Here is a 25405-nt window from a genome sequence, read left to right on the forward strand (position 1 = left end):
CCAGACACCAGAGAAATGACCAGCACCCAGTATATATACTATAGCGCTCTCCAGCGCCACCCCTAAGTGCTGGACCAATGGAAGATGGTGAAAATGTCAGCTGACCCGCTTGGTCAGCTGACTCTTCTCTGGCTGTCATATAAGCTCTGCCTCTCAGCGCGCGCGCACGTCCTTCTGAACCAGTGTGGACTAGCAGTCCCAGCCACACCCGACATGTCTTGCAATGTATCCGCTGATTCGGGCGCGGGGGCCGCCGCCCCGCTCTCCAAGCAAGCGGCGGCTTCCCCGCGTCCACCCATAATGTCAGTAGTATTGCTATGCGCACAATCCGCTGCATCCAACGCGGACTCCACCGCTCTGCCCATGCGGCATGCGGCGGTTTCTTCGCGTTGCGCCGCCATGTTGGACGCGGAAACAGCCGCCTCACTCTGAGCACTTGCGGCGGCTTTTCCGCGTTTCCTCACAGGTAAGTATCTTTTTTTATTTTAACTCCAGACTTGCTTTAATTCAGAATGATTGACATCTAATTTAGACCATTGCTATCCAGGACGCTTCTCAGGGATATTATCAGCTGGGGAATCAGAATTGGCTGCTGCTGCTTCTGCAGTTTCCTCTCTACCAGCACCTGACATAGCAGATCTACCAGCTCCTGATCTGAGCAGCTGAAAGATGAGCATGTACATTCCAGAGGCTCTTGAAGAACTTGTGGAGCTTTCGCTGCGGATACATCTCAAACTTGAGGAATGTTGATTTGATTGACTGGGTTCTACTCATCGGGGACTCTCTGCCTTGACCCCCTGTGAGGTCCTCAATTCCCCACATGTCTCCTCCACTCCCCTGTGTAAAATTAATTAGCGGCAGTTTAGCTCACCTCACCAGCGATTCCAGCGGCGATCAGCAGACCTCTCGCGGGCTTTCCCTAGTGAAGGCTTATGCTGAGAAGTTGGCAAGTCTGACGAGCGTCCCGTGTCCCAGGGCAGCAGTCATTATCCCCTGAGTTCTGCAAAGTGAACTTGGCTTCCCGCACTCTGATATTCTTATCTTGCCAGATCAGTTTGCATCCTCAAAGTAAACATGTGCATTCCTAAAGTCACAAATGTAGATACTTATTTCAGTTGAGGTAAGCCTCTGGCTCCTCCAGAGACTTCTCTTGGTTGCCTCCACCTTGCTGTTCCTTCACTGAAGCTCATGGCCATGCTCCCATATGACAAATACAGAATGACTCAGATAGCCCGATATACAGTAGTGTAGTATGCACTGGCAGGGCCGGATTTAGGCCAAGGCCACTTAGGCCATGGCCTAGGGCACCACAGGAACAAGGGCACCAAAGCAGCAGGCTAAACTGGTGCAGCATTTGCAAGCTTGCAAATGCTGCAATGCAGGGAGATCAGGCGATCGCCTGGCCGCGGTACTCTGCTGCTAGCCACCTGTGCAGCAGCCACCTTGCTCTCGCTCTCTGTGCACGTTTCCATTGTGGCCGGGTGCTCTGGACTTGGGCAGCATTAGAGACAAAAAGGAAGAGGAAGCTTCTCCACTGGAGACGAGGGGAGAAATGAGTGACAGTTATGGCTGCTGCGGTGTGAAGGCGAGCTGGCTGCCTATACTAAATGGGGTGGGGAAAGGAGGGATTAAGGGAGTCATGTGGCTACTTATACTAGAGGGAAAGGGGGGAGTGATCATCTGGCTACCTATACGTGGGAGGTCATCAGGCTACCTATACTAGAGGGAAAGGGGGAGGGGTCATCTTGCTGCCTATGCCAAAGGGGGGGGGGGGGCTTGTGACAGTGGCCTTGGGCGGAAAAGAGTACAAATCCGGCCCTGTGCACTGGTAAGGATGAACTGATGATAGAGTAAGTATCTTTATACTCACAAGCCAGGGTTACCACCCAGGCAACCACTGTAGATTCAGTTGGGGAGATTAAGCCTGTCCCCATTCAGGGTTAATAAGTCACTCTCCGTAGATCAGAAGAAAGTGGTAACACCCCTCCGCAAGAGGTGGACTTGTATAGTACAAGGTGAACAGAGGTGCCAAAAAAGTAAAAATAGATAAAACTTTTAAAACATGGGGAGGCAGTGGTGGACTTACCTCCTCCAAGTAGACACAAAAACGTATTAATGTTTAAACCATAGAAAATGTATAGATACACTCCAATGTTCTTTGCAACAGATTTCACAGGCATGACCCTGCTTCATCAGGCAATGGGGTAGCAGTATATGGCAAATGCATGTCTCAGTCTGGGCAAGCGCCTCTGTTAGAGGCGCCTCTGTTCACCTTCTACTATGCTCACATAGAGAACAAACGCAACAGCATTGTGCAGGACAGCTTGCGCCTGAGCAGTAGCACAGAGTGCCACTGACTTCATGGTGTCTCAGCGCTGGAATGGCGAGGTGGAGGGGGACAGCAGAAGCCTCTGGATCATCAAGTTGCTTCCCTTTACCTAGGAAAGTATCCAATTGGACCCTTTTTTTCTATGCCGAAGCTGAGCACTGCTATAGCACTAGTGCACGATAGTATGCGCCCCAAGCAGCAGGGTGAGCTGTCTTTCGGCTTACCCTGCTCGCAGCACACTGGTGGCGTACCAATACATACGCGTTTTCCCCTTTTGGTACACTTTAATCACGTAGCAAACTTGGGAAGGGAGGGAGAAGGATCAGGCTCCATTCCCTCTGCTGTTTCACTTGTGAATAGATAGCAGAGACAGGAAGCACATGGGCACTGCAACCCACACAGACCAGACTCTCATTAAGAAGCCACTCAAGACCAAACTATTTAACTGTTAAAATATTTTTTCCTGCAGCATTAATTATTACAAATGTTGGCGTCTGTTGAACCCACAGATTCTGCGCTGCCACCCACGGACAGATAGGAGCAGCTGATTCATGATGAATCAGATGCTATTCAATCACAGTGCACTCTCTTTCTGCCTGAAATATATACATGCCTCCTCACTGTCCCAAAAATATTGTTTTTTGTCATTAATCATTCTTTGAGATATTTTCTTACTTGCTGTCTGAGTAGGAAATAAGAGGAATCTCCACAGATGGGGATATGGGACAGCAAAAAAACAAACAAAACAAAACAAAACAAAAACAAGACTTAAAAACGTAAAAAATTCTAGCTGTTTTTCAAACTATCTGAAACATATATATACAGTGTATATATTTTTTTTTAAGATAGCACATTCAATTCTGGCAAAGCTTCAATCAAATGAATTAGGCTTTCTCATCAGGATAAATGTACAATACTCACAGGTATTACAATTATCACGATGGCTCCTCCAAGTCTCCATATCAGGGTTGGGATGTATTCCCAAAGTTAATACATGAAATAGTATATAATCTGCAATGAGAGGCAAAGCAGAGGAGGATACGGTACCCTCCTGTCCGTACATCCAGAAATGATACATCAATTTTCAGTGTGGATCAGCAAGAACATTTTAATCCCTTTAACATTTATCCAAAAAGAGCACAAGTCACAACTCAAAAACAAAACTCCTGATTGTATCCAATTGAACTTAATGGGTTTATTTCATTTTCTATAATTTTTTTTTATTAGTATTCCTGCATTCAGATTGTTTTTTGGGGGGTTTTTCGGTTACTATCATTATTCTATACAGTATTGTTATTTTTTTTTTTCGGTTACTATCATTATTCTATACAGTATTGTTATTATTATTATTATTTATTTATTTGGCTTATAAAGTCCCACCATATTTAACAGTGCTGTATAACAATAAAAAAAAATGTTGAAAATAAAATAAAAACATTTGTATACTTAACGACTATCAAGTGAACTAGGACACGAGAGGATTCTGCCAAATGCCAGCTTACAGTCTGAGGTAGGGAAATGTAGATTACTGGTAGGGGAGAGAAGATGGTAGTTACTTAGTAATAAAGGGTTAGGGAGGTATAGAAGATGGATTGAAGAATTATAAGTAGAAGTAATGTTGTACCGTGTTAGCCATCAGTAAAAGCAAGACGTTTTGAATCAGGAGGATAAAAGTTATTGGTTAATTTAAAAAAATAAGAGTAAGCTTTCGGATATTCTACCCTTATCAGACTAGCATCCTGTAAGTAGTCTGATGAAGGCAGAATAGCCAAAAACTTGATTCAAAACATCTTGCTTTTACTGTCTGAATTGCTGTCACCTACAGTAGTTAGTAGAAATCTGACAGAACTGAAAGGTTTTTGACTAGTCCATCTCTTCATGGGGGGGGATTCTCAGTATTTCATGTATTCTTTACAAAAGCACTCCCTGGAAAGGATCGACGCAAAGATGCAGGCTACCCCGCCACCTGTTTGAACGCTACTTTGGCAGTTGGACTGAGCAACTGCCCTTCACTAAATGCTATTGAAAATGAAGAAAACCCTGAGAATGCCCCATGGGGAGATGGGCTAGTCCAAAATGTGTCAGTTCTGTCAGATTTCTACTTCCTACTGTAAGTGACAGCAACATAGAGAAAAGTAATTTATAGCACATTTTATTCTGGGTGAAATGTTCTTTTTATTTATGTGTTCTCATGTATTTTAATGTCATGTATTTTAAATTTTACATTTTTTTGCTAAAGTGGTCCTTTAGAGTTTAAATTGCAAATATACATACCTGTATATACTCGCGTATAAGCCTAATTTTTCAGCATAAAAAATGTGCTGAAAAGTTACCCCCTCGGCTTATATGCGAGTCAGTGGAGTGGATGTTGTTACTGACAGAGGAGTGTAAGGATCATGCACTAGTGGTCCTGCTCTTGCCAGCTGACTCCCTGCTGTGTCTGTTCCCCCACATCCCCTGCAACATGGTGTTCAGAGTGCTCTGCTCTACCTGTGTCCCCTGGCTTGTAGAGCGGAGCATGCAAGCAACGTGTCAGCAGTGCAATGATCGAGGATTCTTCCTGTGTGGCAATCGCTGTGTCTCATATCTATGACGCCATCAAGTGGCTTCTTGAGACACAGCTGTATCATCCTGGGGCACAAATGGGTATGGTGAAATAGGCTGACTTGTACTAGGGGCACATCTGGCTACTATGGAGGGGGCTATACTGGGGGATAGGCTTATACACTTTTTCCTGATTTATGAGGGGAAAGGGGGTACCTCGGCTTATGCACAGGTCGGCTTATATGCGAGTATATATGGTAATTACTAGAACACTTGACTTTTACATTCGCAGTAAATGAGGAGTGGGGATGGTCAATGAGGTATAAAGGGATACTGTAGGGGGGTCAGGGGAAAATGAGTTGAACTTACCCGGGGCTTCTAATGGTCCCCCGCAGACATCCTGTGCCCGCGCAGCCACTCACCGATGCTCCGGCCCCGCCTCCGGTTCACTTCTGGAATTTCAGACTTTAAAGTCTGAAAACCACTGCGCCTGCGTTGCCGTGTCCTCGATCCCGCTGATGTCATCAAGAGCGCACAGCGCAGGCCCAGTATGGTCTGTGTCTGCGCAGTACAGTCCTGGTGACATCAGCGGGAGCGAGGACACGGCAACGCAGGCGCAGTGGTTTTCTGACTTTAAAGTCAGAAATTCCAGAAGTGAACTGGAGGCGGGGCCAGAGCATCGGTGAGTGGCTGCGCGGGCACAGGATGTCTGCGGGGGACCATTAGAAGCCCCGGGTAAGTTCAGCTCATTTTCCCCCGACCCCCCCTACAGTATCCCTTTAAATAATTCCAAGTTAATGGCATTTTTTAAAAACAGACCAATAAAATGCTGCTGCATATATTTTCAAACTTCATACATTTACATTAAATTACCATAAAAAGGGGACATTTGGTTTTCAATACATGTTAACATGTTTATTAAAAGTGCAGATGTAAATGGTTCAGTAGACAAGCCAAAAAGGGGACATTTTATCAAATATATTTTAGTCTCTCAACCATTTCAAATGAATAATAGCCTGCAGAATAATTTATGCCACAAATTAAAAGTTGTTATTTACGTGATGTGGAGATGTCCTAAATAAACCAACTTTATTGTAAGGAACTCACCTGTCAGCGGTTCCAGCGCCAGCAGCTCAGTGAGCGGAGCGCGGCTGCGAGCTTCCTCATCCGGCAGCATCCCCGGCACCCCTGCAGCGGTGAACGGGAGTGCGTGCCTCCCCTGTGTCCCTGGGCGGGTGCACGGCTCAGAACCGCTCTTATACCCTCTGACGTCGGAGGATTTAGTGTCAGCTGACATGCTGTCAGCTGAAACTTCAATTGGTTGCTCTGGGTTGGGCCGGTCCTGGGCGGGGTTAGTAGGATTTAAACCCCTGCCTTGCTCTCATTCACTGCCCGTGATAGCAATCAGTATGCTGGTGCTGGGCACACTGTCTCTGCCGATATATATATATATATATATATATATATATATATATATATATATATATATATATATATATATATACTCCAGCTAGTCCAGTATTTCAATTTATTGTGTATGACTTTTGCTACTCCTTGACCTCAATTCTGTCTCAACCCTTTGTACCTTAGCCATCTGACCACTTGTGTATGACCCCCGCCTGTTAACGACCAAGCCTTTTGCCTCAGCCTATTGTACTGTAGCCATCTGATATTCCGTGTATGACCTCAGCTTGTTATACGACCTAGCCTTTGTCTCAACCTATTCTACCGCTGCCTTCTGATCTCTTGTGTATGACCCTAGTTTATGATTGACTACGATTATCTGATCCTCTGTGTATACGTTATACCAAGTGTGACATTTATTTACCTAAACGGTTAATAAATTAGATGTATCAAATGTTCTTATGGCTAAAAGCTGCTTGTTGGGTTTGGTGGGAATGTGGGAGGTCGTAAAAAGCTCCAAAATATTGACTAGAACTTTTTTTATTATGCAAAAAAGTTGATAGCTAAATTTGGTGACAAAGTACTGTCAACATTTCTGAGTATTGTATTCTTGCTTGCTGGTAACCACTTCAGTCTATCTGGACGACTATAGTCAACTTAGAGAAAACTAAGGAGAAAAAGTGGATTGCATATAGGCCTACATCTTAAAGTGAACCTAAAGTGAGAGGGATATGGAAGTTGACATATTTATTTCCTTTTAAACAATGCAGATTGCCTGGCAGTCCTGCTGATCCTCTGCCTCTAATATGTTCAGCCATAGACCCTGAACAAGCATGCAGATCACATGTTTCTGACTGGAATAGCCACGTGCTTGTTTGAGTGTGTGATTCAGACGCTACTGATGCTAGAATGATCAGCATGGCAGCCAGGCAACTGGTATTGTTTAAAAGAAAATAAATATGACAACCACCATATCCCTCTCACTTTAGTTTCCCTATAATTCCTACATTGTATAACTAAATTATTATTATTATTATTATTTATTTAGTATTTATATAGTGCCAACATCTTCCGCAGCACTGTACAGAGTATATAGTCTTGTCACTAACTGTCCCTCAGAGGGGCTCACAATCTAATTCCTACCATAGTCCCATGTCTATGTATGTATTGTGCAGTGTATGCATTGTAGTCTAGGGCCAATTTTAGAGGGAAGCCAATTAACTTATCTGTATGTTTTTGGGATGTGGGAGGAAACCGGAATACCCGGAGGAAACCCTCGTAGACACAAGGAGAACATACAAACTCCTTGCAGATGTTGACCTGGCTGGGATTCAAACCGGGCACCCAGCACTGCAAGGCGAGAGCGCTAACCACTACGCCACTGTGCTGCCCGAAAGGTTCTCACTGAACATAAAAAAGGGGTAAAAAAAAAAAATGACTACGGTTTTAAATGAACTTTTTTTTAAATCTCCTTTTTTTGATTATTTTTTTTTAAAATGCTAAATGTTTCTGAAATGTGTATTCCCAGCATGTTATTGTAGTTCAAATTGTAAGAACGGGTCACACTTTCAGGAGAGTTTGGAGTATCGTAGTTATTGTGGTGTGCTTGTCATGTTTATTGAACATTTTTTTTAGATAATTAACACTTAGGGCCGGTTCACACTTGCGGTTTTGCAAAAACCGCACCGGATGTCCGGACCGCACCGGAGCCGGATCGGACCTGAACCGTACGGTTCCTGTCCGGATCCGGTCCGGTTGCATACGGTTTCCGTGCGGTATGAACACGGTTGCGGTCCGGATCCGGATTCTTAAAGAGTAACAACCTGTATAAAAACAAAAAAAAATGTTGGGGTCTGGGAGGTCAGCAGAAGGGGGACCTGTGGAATCAGGCCCTCTGCTGTTTAGCACTCACCTCCACCTCCGACATGCTGCCAACATCTCCGGATCCGGATCCAGCTGTGCTGCTCCACTCCAAAATGCTTGCCCATGTGTCCCCAGCCAATATCGCCGCAAAAATCCGCATAGGAAGTGGGGTAGAACATCCGGATTTTTTGCCAGTGTGTTGTGCGCTCTCCGGTTCTCATTGGTTTCCATTGGCCGGATGGTGCAGTCCGGCTCCGCCCCGGATACGGCTGCCGGAGGAGCCGGACCAAAAAATAGCGCATGTTGGAACGGACACCGGAGTCCGGATCCGGTCCGGCTCCGGTCCGGACGAAACGGACACATGTGAACCCTGGCATAGATTTACATTGCTATGCCGTGCGTCCGTTTCGTCCGGCCAGCATGCGGTGCGGCTCCGGCACGGCTATTCCGGATAGCCACCGCTAATGTGAACCGGGCCTAAGTGTAATACTAATGATAAATAGAACATTTGTAACATTATTTTCAGTTTCAGATATACATTTTTAAGACTGGATTCTAAACAGTAGCTAAGCCATAATGTAAAGTCTGCTTTGTTCGGTTGCAAAACAAACAGAATTAACTCTTTTAACTTTTTAGCACCAAAACCTTATCACAATTGCTTATACAGCCAGTGAAAAGTGTGTTGCCTTCTGTTTACTTTTCAAGACATTAGGCAAAATGTAACCTTCAGTTTCCTCTCTTAACAGCACTAGTTTTTTTGTTGTTTTTTTTAACACTTTCTGTACAAGAAAACACACACACACACACACACACACACACACACACACACACACACACACACACACACACACACACACACACACACACACACCATTGGAGCTGGTAAATATTAAACTGCTCCACTGCACTACTCTGCAGAAGGGGGAGGAGCTGTCCCATGTTTGCTAAAGTCATGACACTTAGTTTGAGACTGTTCAATAAATGTTACATCTTAATAGACCATTTGACCTGCGACTTGGACTAGGTTTTAGATTTCAGTCTTTTATGTGATTGAGTTTGACACCCCTGCTTTAACACGTGAAACCTTCATTGTTTAAAGGGGCACTATGGCAAAAATTGTAAAATTTAAAATATGTGCAAAGATATACAAATAAGAAGTACGTTTTTTTCCAGAGTAAAATCAGCCATAAATTACTTTTCTCCTATGTTGCTGTCACTTACAGTAGGTAGTAGAAATCTGACAGAAGCGACAGGTTTTGGACTAGTCCATCTCTTCATAGGGGATTCTCAGGGATTTATTTATTTTCAAAAGCACTTAGTGAATGGCAGTTGCTCTGTCCAACTGCCAAAAAACTGTGTAGCGAGCAGGGAGGCTGGCCAGCATCATTGCTTAAATCCTTTTCAGGGAATATCTTTATAAGGATTAAAAGCCTTGCTGAGAATCCCCTATGAAGAGATGGACTTGTCCAAAACCTGTCACTTCTGTCAGATTTCTACTACCTACTGTAAGTGACAGCTGCATAGGAGAAAAGTAATTTATGGCTCATTTTACTCTGGAAAAACGTACCTTTTTATTTGTTTTATGTTTGCACATATTTTAAATGTTAAAATGTTTCGCCATAGTGCCCCTTTAAAAATAAAACACCACACAAATTGGCATCAACCCAGAAATATTTGCTTCTCATTGACCACCCCTAACAATTGACAAAGGAATCCATATGACCACAGGTGTGTACTTACATTCCGGTAGATGGCATTGTGCTCAGTTTAGAAACTTTTTAACCATTTCAGGTATGTGAAGGGAAGGAGAATGCATCATATATGATCTAATATGCTGTCAACAACACCCAGTTATGTGAGTACAGTATTTACCGCTCTTCATTTTCCAGAAATAAAACATGAGGATGAACATTATTTTTTATAGTATTTTTAAAGCGCCAACATATTACTCAGCGCTGGACAATAAATACATACAATGATACAAGGATGACAGACCTAACAAGATTATACAACATAGGACAAAGCTATACGAGGCAAACAGGGTACAAGATACAGGATCATGTGATATTGGGCTGGTTAGGTAGGCCCAGTAATGAGGCAGTCATAGGAAAGGAGCACACAATCATGTAGATTACACTAGGGAAGGGAAGACCCTGCCAAAGGCTTACAATCTAATGGGGGTGGAAACACTAGGTCAGTCTGTGGAATAAATATTCAGTAGAGAGTTACTGTGTGGTAGGGGGTGGGTAGGCCATCTTAAAGAGGTGGGTTTTGAGGGCTTGCTTGAATGTGTTGAAGGAGGGAGCATGTCTGATGGGCAGTGGAAGGGAGTTCCAGAGGGTGGGGTCGGCTCTTGAGAAATCCTGCAGGTGCGCATGGGAGTGGGAAATGCATGGGGCAGTGAGGCGGAGGTCATTGGAGGACCGGAGGGGATGACCTGGTGTATACCTGTGAAAAAGCTCTGAGATGTAGGTAGGGCAGGTTTTGTGCACAGATTTATACGTCAGGCATAGAACATCAAAAACATTTCTGTTTTCAAGAATAGACGTCACATTTGCCATTCTCTACTGGTGGTGAGCAAATATTGCCACTTTGTTTTCAAACCAATTTTTTCAAAATGTTCTCCTTTTTCTCACAGATGGCAATATTCTCAAAAAAAGATGGGCATGAGAAAAGTAATTTTCACACAAAATGCATTGATGTCTATGGACATGAGTAAATACATTTTTGCACAGCTGAGAGTATGCAAAAACATATTTTTGTTAAATCCATTGAAGTTAATTTTTGCCAAAAGGCTCATCCCTATTTTTAACACCAGCACTTTTATTGCATTTGTTTGCTTGAAATTTATGTTGTTTTAATTGTAGGCGCCTTAATATTTTTCATAATACTCATAGTTCGTAAATATATGTTTATCTTCATAACTTTTTCTCTGGTTGTGATTAGAAACATGGACACGATTAACCAGGCCAACCTGAGCCATTTTGTTATCCAGGGAATTTCAGATGTCCCACAGCTTCAGGTCCTGATTTTTCTTTTAATACTGCTCTTTTATATTCTGACATTGGCTGGGAACACGGCCATACTTCTCTTGGTCTGCCTGAATAAGAATCTCCACACCCCCATGTACTTCTTCTTGGGTAACCTGGCTGTCCTTGACATGTCGAGTTCTACAATTACGCTACATAAACCTCTTGCTATGTTCATAACTGGAAACAAAAAGACCCCTTTCTCTTCTTGTATGACTCAGGTTTACTTTTTTTCGTCTTTCACATCAAATGAGCTCCTAATACTGACGGCCATGAGTTACGATCGGTACATAGCCATATGTCGGCCGTTGCATTACACACTGGTCATGAAACATGAAACCTGTTTGTCTTTGTCCTTGTTGTGCTGGCTATTGAGCTTTCTTGAAATTATACCTTATATTGTGCTGTTGTTAAAGCTATCGTGCTATAAATCCAACATCATCAATCACTTTTTTTGTGACATTGTACCAGTGATGAAATTGTCTTGCAGTGACACCTCAGCTTTGGAAGTCTTGATCTTCACAGAGGGTGTGTTCCTCTTAAGCTTCACCCCATTTTTTCTTACATGTATCTCTTATGTTTTCATTATTGTCACAGTCACAAAGATCCCTACCAGCTTAGGGAGGCGTAAGGCCTTCTACACTTGCTCCTCACACCTCATGGTAGTTGCCCTTCTGTATGTAACCCTCTTCTGCCAGTACCTGAGGCCAGCTTCGCAAGACACTTTAGATTCCAACAAAATGTTCTCACTTTTTAACACGGCTGCTGTACCTGTTCTTAACCCCATTATCTACAGCTTAAAAAACAAAGACGTAAAGTCAGCTGCAAAAAGAACACTGGCACGTTTTAAAGGTTGACCAGGTTGCAAAAAAGATTCCAAAGTATTCAAAGCTTTCCATTTTCAGGACGTTTCTTCCTCTCATGACACTTCAGGTAATGGTGGGTTTTGTCCTATTTCATAATAGATCTTCTAAAACCAAAGCCACCTACATTATGATTTTTAGGCAGAGAGAAGCTTCAAAAATCTTTACAAAAAGTATTGCAAAGTATAGTATTGCCTTCTTGAACCAAGGACCTACTTTTTGTGGAAATTTCACTTTTAGTAAAGTTCTTATGCCAGTTTAACATTTTTTTGCATGTGCCAAGAAAACACGCATTACAGACTGAAAGTTCATTAAACGCCTCCTAAGCTGATCATATTATAATGCAGAACTCTTCGATATATGTGTCCAGGAGTAGAGATGGTCGTGTAGATGCCGATGATTCTGATTTTATGCAAAGTTAATGCTAAATTTATGCAGCTTGAATCCATTAAATGCAGTTGCTGTAATACAATTGTATGTTTTCAAGCTACATAAATTTGCCTTAAAGGGAGTCTAAAGTAAAAAAAAAATGATACCTAAGGAGAGGGAAAGTTCTGGGACCTATAGAGCCTTCCTGTTCTCCTCCCGGTGTCCTTGTTTCCCCTTGTCCCTCTCTTCCATGTTGGGCTGGCTTCAGGAGTCTTAGGTGTCCATACTGTGCAAGTGCAAGTGCCCTCTCTTGTGCACTCGCGCATGCGCAGTACAGAGCCACCAGTTTTCAGGAGCCTGAGTGCTTCCGAAGACTTCCAAATTCTCTTGCGGGGGGGGGGGGGGGGGTGAGGGGGGGGAGTATTCAAACGGAAGTGCCTGTGGGGGAAAAAGAACAGCGCAAGGTGAATGGGAAGGCTCTATAGGACTCAGAGCCTTCCCTTTCCTTAGGTAAGTATCTGTTTTTTTAATTTTAACTCCAGACTTGCTTTAATTCAGAATTATTGACATCTAATTTAGACCATTGCTATCCAGGACGCGTCTCAGGGATATGATCAGCTGGGGAATCAGAATTGTCTGCTGCTACTTCTGTAGTTTCCTCTCTACCAGCACCTGTCATAGCAGATTTACCAGCTCCTGATCTGAGCAGCTGAAAGATGAGCATGTACATTCCAGAGGCTCTTGAAGAACTTGTGGAGCTTTCACTGCGGATCCATCTCAAACTTGAGGAATGTTGATTTGATTGACTGGGCTCTACTCGTTCCCTTTGGACCTCTGCTCTGCTCTTGGACTGGGTTCTACTAGTTCCACTTGGACCTCTGCTCTGCTCTTGCCTCTACAACAGCTTCTGCTTCCACTTCTTTTCCAGTGACAAGTCACATGAATGAGCTTGAGTCCATGCTGCTGGGGCTAGCTAGACCTTCTCTAACTTTTTTAGGAAGCAGGACCTTTTTTTTATTAGACTAGGTGTAAAAAAACAAAAACAAAAAAAAAAAACAAGCAGCGTGGGGAGTGTGGTGATCGCACACGGGACGCTGTGATGCTGCTGGACCATGTGACATGCAAATTGATCCTGCGCAGGGATTTTTGTATGGTTTAAAAGGTTTTATGCTATGTTTATTAATATCTTGTTTATTACATTGGATGCTGATTAAAAGCTTTGTGGAGAAACGTGTGACTACGGAGCCTGGATTTGAGTATTGCTGCCACTGAGCGTTAGACCCACCTGGATTTGAGGTGGCCTTTATTCAGTGAGCAGTAACCCAAAAGGGTGTGCAGTGCTGGGCCGCACCGGAGTGGTGGACACAAGTGTGATTCCGTGCACTGGTGGGAGTGTTCATTGAAGTTAACAGTAATGCACTACGTATATTGTGTTTATTCTACTTTAGTAAACTCAAGCATGGGCCTGGAGTGTATCCAGTCATATCAACTGGAAACTATCCTAAGGTAAAGAATAAATATTATGTGGGGAACTAGGGTCACCGACCAAAACAATGCAACATCAAAGAAAATCAGAAAAAGTAGCTCCTCCTTATTCATATGAATCAAAAAACTAATACTGCAGCATTACCATAAAAAATTTGTTTTTTGTTGTTTGAACATGTGTATGCACTTTATGGTCCCTGCAATTGGACCCTTTTGTTGCTGCTATGCACAAGCACTTTAATTATTGACATATATTGCACTTTTTTCTATGCCAGATGGAGCTATATAGTTAGAGCAGATATACTTATTGTTAATATTTATCGATCAATCAGAAGTGTATTGAACCAGTATCACACCATTTGATTAGTATTGTTATTACTAACTTGAGGTGCAACACATATTATTGGACCAATGCACTGTGAGATGTGTTGTGAAGCGGTGCATGGATAACTTACATTGTAATTATGATGACCATGGGATTTATGGGCCCGCGGGCCATTCTGTGATTTTAAGTGTTTTTATAATTAAATGTGTTGGCTAATAAATATTGTTTTATGGTTATGCTGCAGTATTAGTTTATTGATTCATATGAATAAGGGGGAACTACTTTTTTCTGATTTTCTTTGATATTTATTCTATTTTAGATCTTAAGTAGAGTGTGCAGTCAATTACCTATACATCTAAGACAAAAACAAAAAACAACCTTGAAGCAGTAAAGCAAGAAAATGCTTGATCAGAACTCTAATTAAGAGAAGGTAGCCTCCGTAGAAGTGCAGCAATGCGTGAAATGGCCATCAGGCACCCAGCACCCAAAACCCACCACCACGGTCGTGCTTCCTCTCACTCCTGGTATGTGTATCAGAACGTTTGTGAGATATGCGAAGTTTTCATCTGTGATTCATGTCTCAATAAACCCAGCACCTGCAGCAGTGCCAGCTTTTTTTTCCTCTTGTTTATTCATGCTGATTATCTACTGGCTAGAATGCGCTGGTGAAGCTTGTCAGGAAGAGTGTACACTGGAGAACCACTAGTGCATAGTTCATCATGTGTATGTGTTCACACTGTAGTGCCAAACTACTACAACCTTCTTGGCTAACTTAGAACTCATATTAAGCCTTGAAGTGTACGTATTTTATATCTTGAATTTTGTTCTAGCCACGTGCAAATCTAGATTCAGCAAAACTAAACTGTTATGGAAAGTATAGGCACTATGTGTCTACAGCTTTTTTAAACGAATACTATCAAGTAGCTGTGTAAACATTTTCCTACTTTTCAAGTTATATAAAGGCAAAAGTTTTCATTACTTGTGTGTAGGTTTTATCTATGTTTTGAATGTCTCATTTGCAAAGGTGTGAATCTCTGCAGTCTGACATGCTAAGAACAGTGTGATTTTGAAAAGCCTGTCAGGTGTCAGGTTTCACACACACAATTACAAATGTTTATGTTGCACATAAGTTATATTTCCTCTGCTTTCTGCAGGGAGCTCAGTCTGAGAAAGGCAGAACTTTCTCTCACACACACACACATGGTTAACAGATGTAGTGTGAGGGAATCCCCCCTCCCCTCATGGTTCACTCTGCCCGTCAGATTTGCCATCAGAAAAGTGTGAAAGGAATTAGATAACAGTAAACAAAGAGATAAGCATTCAAATGTATACACCTGTACTTAGCAGCACTTCCCAAACATTTCCTATCAAAATTGAAAAAAACATGTTAATCAATAGTGTTCCTTTAAAGCGGAATGAAACCCAGCATTTCTTCTTTGCTCTAAAAAAATATTTACAGCATATTATATACAATCAGCATTTTTTTTTACTAGAACAGCATTTAAAGGGTTACACACAGGACTTGAAAGTTCAGTGCAGAGAAATCTAGACGCATCCGAAGTGGAGATAATGTTATGTTGTGTTTACTTGATTGTATCAAGTGAGGAATGTGACACATTCTCTGCCTGTGCAGAAACTCCTGGACACAGACAGGAACTCAAAGCATTTCTGCCTTCAATACATAATGAATAAAACCAGTTATAACACTGCAGGGTGGCCTCCTGAGCGCGTCCCAGTGGCTGCAGCTCTTGAGCGCTTTGAGTCCGACAGGAGAAAAGCACTATATAAATGTTCGGATTATTATTATTATGATTATTATACATAAAATGCAAAGTCAGCACTCAGAGCAAAAAAGTGTACTTTTGGGAACTGGTAATTTCTAAATGAATAATAATACTTATGCACAAATGCAAATATGATAACCGTATGGCATATAAAACATAGGAAACCATGTTTTTATTGAATATTACTTCAGGGTTTTATACCGCTTTAAAGCCAAATAATCAATTTTAAAGGATTGCAAAGAACCACAAGGCTCATCATGCTAGAGTATGATGTCTTATTTGTGGGATGTATACAAATCAAGTGATGTCATATTTTAGGCATGGTTGGGATTGCTGAATTCCAAATCAGTTGGAATTACGAATTTCACCTAGTAATTCAGAATATTGTGAAAAATTCTGCGTAATTCCACCATTTTATATTGCTAGTAAGGACAGGTACTAGGAACACGTTAAAAAAACATTTTTCCTAAAGAGAATTTGAGAAGATTGATTTTAAAATGAAAGAAAAAATGTTTTTTAAACTTGGTAAAGTAACATTTTGCTGTAGTTAGTGGTTTGTCCCGGAGCTCCCAGGATACCAGAAAAAAATAAAGGGAAAAAGACCAGGAGCCAATAGTGCAAACTGTCAAAATCACCTATAGGATGGAGATTAGTGGCCATATGCAATTCACTTTTTCACCTCAGTTTTCTCCTAGGTGAAATTTTTAAACTTGTCAATAAACCACCAGCAAGCATGAAAATGCTCCAAATAATTTTTATAGTACATTTTCACCAACTTGTAGGTACTTTATCAATTGCAAAATTCTTAAAAGTTATTTTAAAGAGAATATGAAAATTATCACCTAGGAGATAACTCAGGTGAAAAATGTAATTGCATATGGGCCTAGGTGTTATACTCATGGTTTACAGGTTGCAACAGATGGCACCTACTTTCAATACGTACAGAAGTTTCCCGCTTTTGCTCGGGTTGGGGGTGTCCACAACCTGGTGGCCACTCCCTCCATGTTGGGAGTACTTATAGACAGACTCTGAAACGGGGAGAAACAAACAAATGCAGCCTTAGGGCTAATGTATAAATGATAACAGCTGTTGTGAGGAGGCACAGAAAAATAATAAAATACATTAAAATATTAACCTCCTGAGCAGTATGCCCACACTGTGTCGGGCATGCCGCTCGCTAGCCTCAGGAGTCCCCCATGGTTAATCTATTAGATCTAATGGCTGCCAAAGGTTTAGCTAGCACTAGGCTAGCTAGTATAGGTGGCCAGAACCTCCCCCCCCCCGATCGCCTCCGATCTAGCCGCTATATACATTACCCCCCCCTGGATCCAGCGATCAGCACAGCCTCCACGCACAGATCCGGTCTTCTCTGTGGGGAGGATCGGGACTGCGCATGACATCAGTGACATCATTTACGATCCTCCTCATAGAGAAGACCAGAGCTGTGCGGGGAGGCTGCGCCGATCGCTGGAACCAGTCTGGGTAATGTATATAGTGACTGGATCGGGTGATCGGGGGCGATCTGGGGGTGCTGGCCACCTATACTAGCTAGCCTAGTGCTAGCTAAACCTTTGGCAGCCATTCAATCTAATAGATTAATCATGTGGAACTCCTGAGGCTGCAAAACCTGGAAAGTAAAGTTAGCCAACTCTCTAGAAGAATGAGCCCATCATACAATGGCTACTGAAAAATATATTTATTGCGCAATGACTATGTGTTCTGCAGGTTGGCCCTGCTTCCTTCATGATCCTCCGTTCTCCGGACGCCAGCTAGTTTCGTTACCTTCGACTTGTAAGCTGATGGCAACTGCGCCTGCGCACCCCAAGCAACACATATCTTTCTTCATGTTCCTGCCTGCAATAGCATCCTGCTGTTAGCGCAGGACACTATTGCATGCCGGAATGCATGGAAAGATATGCGTGGCTCGGGGAGCGCAGGCGCAATTGTTGCGTCAACGGTAACAAAACTAGCTGGCGATGGGAGAATGGAGGATTGTGGAGGACCAGTGTGGAACAGAAGGGCTGCAAGGGGCTAGCAGAAGCCCCAGGTAAGTGAAACACTGTTTTTTTTTAGTATTCAGTTCCGCTTTAAGTGAAAACAAAGCGACGAGATAAACGATTGTATCTATCATCCTACTTTTAAAAATGACTTTAAGATAGGCCACAGTTTTATGTTATGTTTAAAAACTTAGACAAACAGGTTTATAGTTTTGTCTCAGGTCAATGTAACAGTCTATCTCTGTGCTCAAATATATGAACTATTGACCTTTTTTTATCTAGCCTCTACTGGAAGAGAACTGGACTTCTGAGAGCAAAGTATTTTTATAGCCGTAGTTCCTTTTCAGTAAGGGACATGATAGGCCAACTGGAGAAAAACTGTCAGTTGCGTAGGTGAATATTAACGCTCTCAGGCAGAGAAAGAGGAAAAGCTTCACAGCATATTTATTAGTGTACTTGGTACTGTACAAATACATATCTATCTCATCCTTCACTTAAAGCGGATCCGAGATGAAAAACTAACTATAACAAGTAACTTGTCTATATATATTATCTAAAGTTTAGATGCAAACATCTTCAATAGAATATGATTATTTCTTCCTGTGATACAATGACAGCAGCCATGTTGTTTGTAAACATTACAAACAGGCAAGCTTATCTGCATCTTCTGTGAAAAAAACCTAATCCCCCCTCCTCCTCCCTCCTCCCCTCTGCCTCTGAAATCTCTGGTTAGTAATACCTCCCCCTCCTCCTGCCCAGACTGAGCTCCCATGAGCCCTTGCTACTGCCAAGGCTCTCTGAAAAACTGTGGGTGAGGCTTGTTTAGTTTATAGGGAATTAGAGTATTAAAACAACAACAAAAAAGTATTTGGCTTGAGGAATGCCTTATAAACAATAGGAAAGGAACACAATTATGCAATGAGTAAAAGTTCATCTCGGATCCACTTTAAGCTTACCTTTAATACATACTGAGTTGGGATGAGTGAGAATGTGTCTGTTGTGTTTATGATAATTTCTTTGAACTGCGAGTGTTTCCACAAGTATCGTGAATTGTATTGAAGTCAATGGCGTCAACTTCAGTGGTTAATAGCAAAGACCTATGTGTGCCATAAGCACCAAATTTGCTAGGTATTTGCAGATTTCTGGGAACAAGTTAAAAAAAAAAAACTTGTAGTTTTTCAAGAAAAGTGATTTTAAATTTATGATAGAAAAATGTTTTTGTATCCTTACCCATCATTTTTGCATGTGTACATATGCTCCTGGTGAAAGCAGTGGATTTACTGCCAGGGTTTTCTGTTGATTCAATGCACTACTGCACAACATTCCCACACTCTGAACATATTCCCCCACTCTTTCAACATCTTTTCCCACTCTCAGCACATCCTTTCCTGCACTCTGCCCATCCTTTCCCACACTCTGCCCGTCCTTTCCTGCACTCTTCCCGTGTGCATATAATAAGGGCCCCAGCTAAAAAGAGCGCCAGATATAAATAATATTAAAGTTATTGTTTAGAAAAATGGGCGCCATGATTTAACATAAAATATTGTTCATAGTACTAATATTCTACTATTCTCCACTGTAACCTCTATTTTTACGTTTACTAAAATGAGGGTCAGTAAAAGTGATAAAATATTGTTTAATATACCGCCATTGTACTACTTCATCCATATAGTAAAATATCTTTATTACTTACCAATATTTTACTATATCCTAACCTCTCCCTACACAGAACCCTCCCCTGGTGGTATCTAACCCTAAGACCCCCCTGGTGGTGCCTAACCCTAACACCCCCTGGTGGTTCCTAACCCTAAGAGCCCAGTGGTGGTTCCTAACCCTAAGAGCCCCCTGGTGGTGCCTAACCTTAAGACTCCCCTGGTGGTGACTAACCCTAAGGCTCCCCTGATGGTTCCTAACCCTAGGACCCCCCTGGTGGTTCCTAACCTTAAGATTCCTTTGGTAGTGACTAATCCTAAGACTCCCCCTGGATGATGCCTAACCCTAAGACTCCTCTGGATGGCACCTAACCCTAAGAACCCCCTGGATGGTACCTAACCCTAAGAACCCCCTGGATGGTGCCTAACCCTAACACCCCCTGGTTGATGCCTAACCCTAAGACCCCCCTGGATGGTGCCTAACCTTAAGACCCCCTGGTGGCTCCTAACCTTAACTCCTCCCTGGAGGGTGCCTAACTTTTATCCCCCATTTTGTTTATGTAAAATAAATTTGTGTATGATAGTTTATGGTTTTAGAATAACATAGAATAAAAAACATGATAATTGAGGAGCCATTGTGGTGCAAAAAGTTGAAATGTAAATGATTTGTTCTGAAAAGGAATAGAGAAAAGCTATAGAAATGATTATACAGTTTAGAAACCATTATTTGTCAAGTTATTTATGGGTTACTGTAATCGATAAATTTGGTATGGACATGAAAGTTAAAGATAACAAGTGATATATTTGTTTTTTATTTTCGCAAACGATTTTACAGTTTAACATTGATGTCTATGGGGCACCCTTTTTAATAGGTGCCTTTATTACTTAATACCCCTTGCCTATCCTTTACTGCACTCTGCCCATCCTTTACTGCACTCTGCCCATCCTTCCCCCCACTCTACCCATCCTTTTCTGCACTCTGTACTTTGCTCATCCTTTCCCATACTATGCACATCCTTTTCTGCAGTCTACCCATCCTTTCCCACACTCTGCACATTATTTCTCATGCTTTGCTCATCCACACTCTTTTCCGCAACCTGCACATCCTTTCCTGCATTCTGCAAATCCTTTCCTGACCTCAGCACAGCCTTTCCCACATGCTGCACATCCTTTCTCACACTCTGCACTTCACTCTGTACCTAATTTCCCACACTCTGCAGAACATTTCCCACACTCTTATCTATTGCACACATTTCCCCCCCAATTTTATCATTTCCCACTCTCAGCACATCCTTTCCCACACTCTGCATATCCTTTTTCTAATGCTTTGCACATCATTTTCCCCACTCTGCCTTTCCATTCCCACACTCTGCCTATAATTTCCCGCACTCTTTCTCATGCTTTGCTCATCCTTTCTCACACTCTGTATATTTTTTTCTGAGCTCTACACATCCTTTCCTGCTCTCTGCATATCCTTTCCAGGCTCTCTGCACATAATTCTGTATAGCTGTTATTGTGGTGAAACCCCTCCCACAGTGTGATGTCAGTCTAGGTACTGACATCACACTGTGCAAGCCTTGTTGCATTATAGGAAATAACAGTTTCTTCCAACTGCCAAGCAAGCAGTATCTCCTTCTGTGCATAGGACGCTTAGTAATGAACCTTCCGTACAGATCACCTGGCAGAACTAAAGATGTCACCACCAGTGATATATTTAAGAATGTAAATCAGAGAGAGGAAAGATTTTACAATGGGCAAACACTGACTAAATAATCTATAAAGAATAATGGTAAAAATTAAGCACTTTTTTTCATTATGTTATTTTCACTGCAGTTCCTCTTTAAGTTAACCATCTCTTGAGACAAAAGAAGACCAGGAGCCCAATGGGCAGTAATATCATTGTGAATTATAATGTAGCTATTTGCTATTTATTTATACTCACAAAGGTGGGTTGCAAAGCCTTCTAATCACTGTTAGAGCCTAAACGGAAATCACCTTCCCTGCCATTAAAAGTAAGAATGCCAGAAATGTAAATATTCCCAGTGAAATAGGTAAAATATTAATGGCTGTGTGGCGCACCCGTAAGTGTAGCTGTGTTAGATGGGTCCTGCTCTTGTCCAACTCTGGTGACACCCACAACCTCCACTTATATCCATAAACAAGCAGTATAATGCTAAGCAATTTTATTGGGCCTGAAGACCCAGTAATAAAGATAAAATGAACAATTTCTCTTCCAGCAATATGTTTTAACTTATAGTATTTATCATCTGAACACACAGTTGCGTTAACAACGGAATACCAACAGATGGTTGCAAACAGGGCCGGGCAGAGGCGAAAGAGGCTCCAGCCTCAGGGCGCAGTGTGGGAGGGGGCGCACAACTCACTCAGCTATCATTCCTCTATTGTGTTTGAAGCAGAGAGAAATAAAGAAAGGGGATACATGGCAGTGACTGCAAGCCAGATAACTAGAGATTAAGGTGTTGGGGGCCCTGTGGCCCTCTTAGTCTAATAGCAATCAGTGTGTGATGGCTGGGGTGGGAAGGGATGGAGGGGCGCACTTTGGTGTCTCAGCCTTGGGTGATGGAGGAGCTTGTCCCAGCTCTGGTTGCAAAGGAGTGCAACAGAGAATAACACCTCCAAAGTCTCTGGAAAGGGTTTGGCCCAAAGACGCACTAGAAAATCCAGAGGTTTCAAAATCAGAGTAAATTATTAAGTGCACTTTCAATGACTAATGTATATTCAAACTCAGATAAACGTTTAAGCTAATTTCCCTGAACACTGGCCAGTGTTAGTCTAAGCAGCAGGCCAGCAGTTGGAGCTCTTATATAAACCAGTATTTGTAATTCACAAGACTGTAGTGAAAGCTTCACTCAGGAGAGCAGCAGCAGGAAGGTGACTCCAGCTGACTTTTTGCTATATATGAATGCTCCTCTTCAGATAGGCCTAGACATCACAGAGCATATTGTTAAGCAAATATGGATCTGCAGGGGCTGCAGTGGAGGCAGGTGATAAAACATACCAATAAACTGGATCCACTATCAGCCGATCACTGCTGTCTCAGCTTTCCTCACACTGTAGCAATAAAGTAGTTTTCTTTTAGTTCCTTCAAATGAGGCAGATGAAGCAGTCACCATGTGGAGTGGTCTGTAATGCTCCTCTTCAGATAGTCACTGGTCACTGTGGAGAAGGGATTCCACCTCACATATAGCACAACTTTGTGTATAGCTCTGTTTAATCCACACAGATCTCCTCTTCTGCCTCCTCACAATTCTAGCACTTCTCCTCTCCTCTCTGAGGTAAGACTTCCTCTCATTGGCTACAAAGCTCCACAGTATAAAAGCTGCTCTCCTATTGGTGGCAGGATTCTCACACCTTCCTGTGGGAGGGAAAACTACAAGCACGGCAAAGTATTGAGCAATTAACTGTTTCAGAGCTGAATATTCATAGAACCACAAGTCCAAGCAATATGATTATACACAGAATATACTTTTGACAGGCACTTAATGGCCATGCTTGCAGGATGGCTACAGTTGTTCTAAGCCCTGCCAAGTTTTCTGAATTTCAACCCTAGTCAACCAGTCATGATCTGTGCCAAGTTTGGGTCCTCTGTCTTTAAAATTGTAAGAATGGTAGCATTTGAAAGTTTTACATTGAAGTCAACAGGTGAAATCTGATTTTCTATTTGTGGCCCACCCACTTCTCCTAAATTTTGACTGCATTCATCTAGTGAGTAATTGTGCTAAGTTTGGGACACTTGGCATTTCAACTGTGATAGTAGCAGCGGTTTATCTTTTCTTCATTAAGATCAATGAAATCTGATTGGCTGTTGTTGCAAAACCCTTTTTTTGCCAACCCATGAACCACAGTCACTCAGTGAACATTTAACAATGGCATAAGTTTTAATTTCTGTATTGAAAATCAATAAGTGAAGTCTGATTGGTTGCTGATTACGCCACCCACTTTTTTTAACCTTGAAGTGTAAACACCCAATGACCACATTTGTGAATTTTGGGGTCATTGACATCAATAATATGAGAATAGCAGCATTTTATATTTTACCATGTAAATCAATTAATGAAATCTGAATGGCTGTTTGTGGCTCCACCCACTTTTTAAGTTTGAACCCGAGTCACCCAATGACTGACTGTGTCAAATTTGAGGACCCTGCCCTGAAAACGGCAGCAATTCAAATATTCCCATATAAAATGAATGACTGAAATATGATTAACTGTTGTAGGCTCCATCCACTTCTCCTAAACCAAAGCCACCCAACCAAAGCCACCCAATGACCTATGGTGCCAAGATTAAGGACTCTTGCTTTAACCTCCTAAGTGGAGACTGTTAGATAGCTAAACCACCATATATTTACAATGTACAGCGCTGTGATCTATAGCAGCGCTGTACTGGGGACAGCCGTGTCACTCGGCTGTCCCCGGGGAGGCCCAGAGAGCAATCGGCTCTCATAGGCTGATGTCTATGAGAGCCGATTGCTGGGATTGGCTGCCCGGGGGAGGGAGGGGTATAATAAAATAAATAAAAAAAAATAGTAAAATGTATTATAAAAAAAAAATAAAAATAAACAAAAAACAAACAAAAAAACATGCTGGCAGGGGTCAGAGCCCACCAGCAGAAAGCTCTGTTGGTGGGCTGAAAAGGGGGGATCACTGGTGTGCTGAGTTGTACAGCCCTGCAGCAAGCCCTTAAAGCTGCAGTGGCCTAAATTGTAAAAATGCACACAAATATAGCTTTATCCTTATCAGTAGTATAGAGTTCTATTCTTAAATGAAGAACTTTAAGTAGTCTTAATGAATCAAGGCTGGGTAGTTGTTCCTAAGCATTTAATTGCATTTAAATAGTAATGCTTACTGATTGGTATATAAAAAATGACATAAAAAAAGTTCTTAAAACGTAAAACTGTTCAAAGTTTGAAATGAAAAGTCTTAAATGTTTATATAAGCTATTGTCAATAAATTCACCAAGAATAATGCATATTACCTCTCTTGGGTTCTAGAATCCCAGGGGAAGGTAGAGTATCTTTCAGGTAGGCCTCAGTCGATCTCAGTAAAGTTTCAGGCTCAATGAAATAGATATGCAACCTGCTACGCCTTCTATAATAAGTTTCTAAGATGGTGTCTGTTGGGGGTTTTTTTGGTGACACACAAAATTCAAACTTATTTTTAACTGGTACATTCTGACATTTTTTACCATTTTAAACTATTTGGTTATCTGAGGAGGTGCGTACATATATGACGCTACTTGGCTTATTAACATAAACAATCTACATCTTTTCTAATCAAAATTACATCAATAACATTTTAATCAGATCTTATGACCCAAGTGGTGTTCCTATGGCATCTTTCTAGATCTGATACTCCTAATTGGAGTGAGGTAAACCGAAATATATCATGTATGTTCTTATCTTATTCTAAAAAATTGGCATGTTCTTTGGCACATCATTAATTAAAGTGGATCCGAGATTAAGTTTTACTCATTGCATAATTGTGTTCCTTTCCTATTGTTTATAGGGCATTCCTCAAGCCAAATACTTTTTTGTTTTTGTTTTAATTAGGGATGGGACGAATCCACAATTTCTTCGAATCCGAATCCGGATCCGAATCTAAAAAGGTTCTCGAATATCTCGAACCTTTCGAATCCCGAATCTAACGAATCCTGCACATACGAATTGTGCGATCCGTGGTATAGTTGCCCGCAGTATAGGTAGCGAGGTAAAGGTGCCTTCAGTATAGCTAGCTAGGTATGG

General features: G+C 41.9%; 1 protein-coding gene across 1 annotated transcript; it reads left to right on the forward strand.

Moving 5' to 3' along the window:
- Positions 1-11090: 11090 nt before the first annotated feature.
- LOC137527216 (olfactory receptor 5AR1-like) lies at positions 11091-12026 on the forward strand. The gene has a single exon (XM_068247720.1). It carries the CDS (start codon positions 11091-11093, stop codon positions 12024-12026), a length of 936 nt encoding a protein of 311 aa, XP_068103821.1.
- Positions 12027-25405: the final 13379 nt, after the last annotated feature.

Source organism: Hyperolius riggenbachi, chromosome 8 (genome assembly GCF_040937935.1).
Source record: "Hyperolius riggenbachi isolate aHypRig1 chromosome 8, aHypRig1.pri, whole genome shotgun sequence".
Taxonomy (NCBI): Eukaryota; Metazoa; Chordata; class Amphibia; order Anura; family Hyperoliidae; genus Hyperolius; species Hyperolius riggenbachi.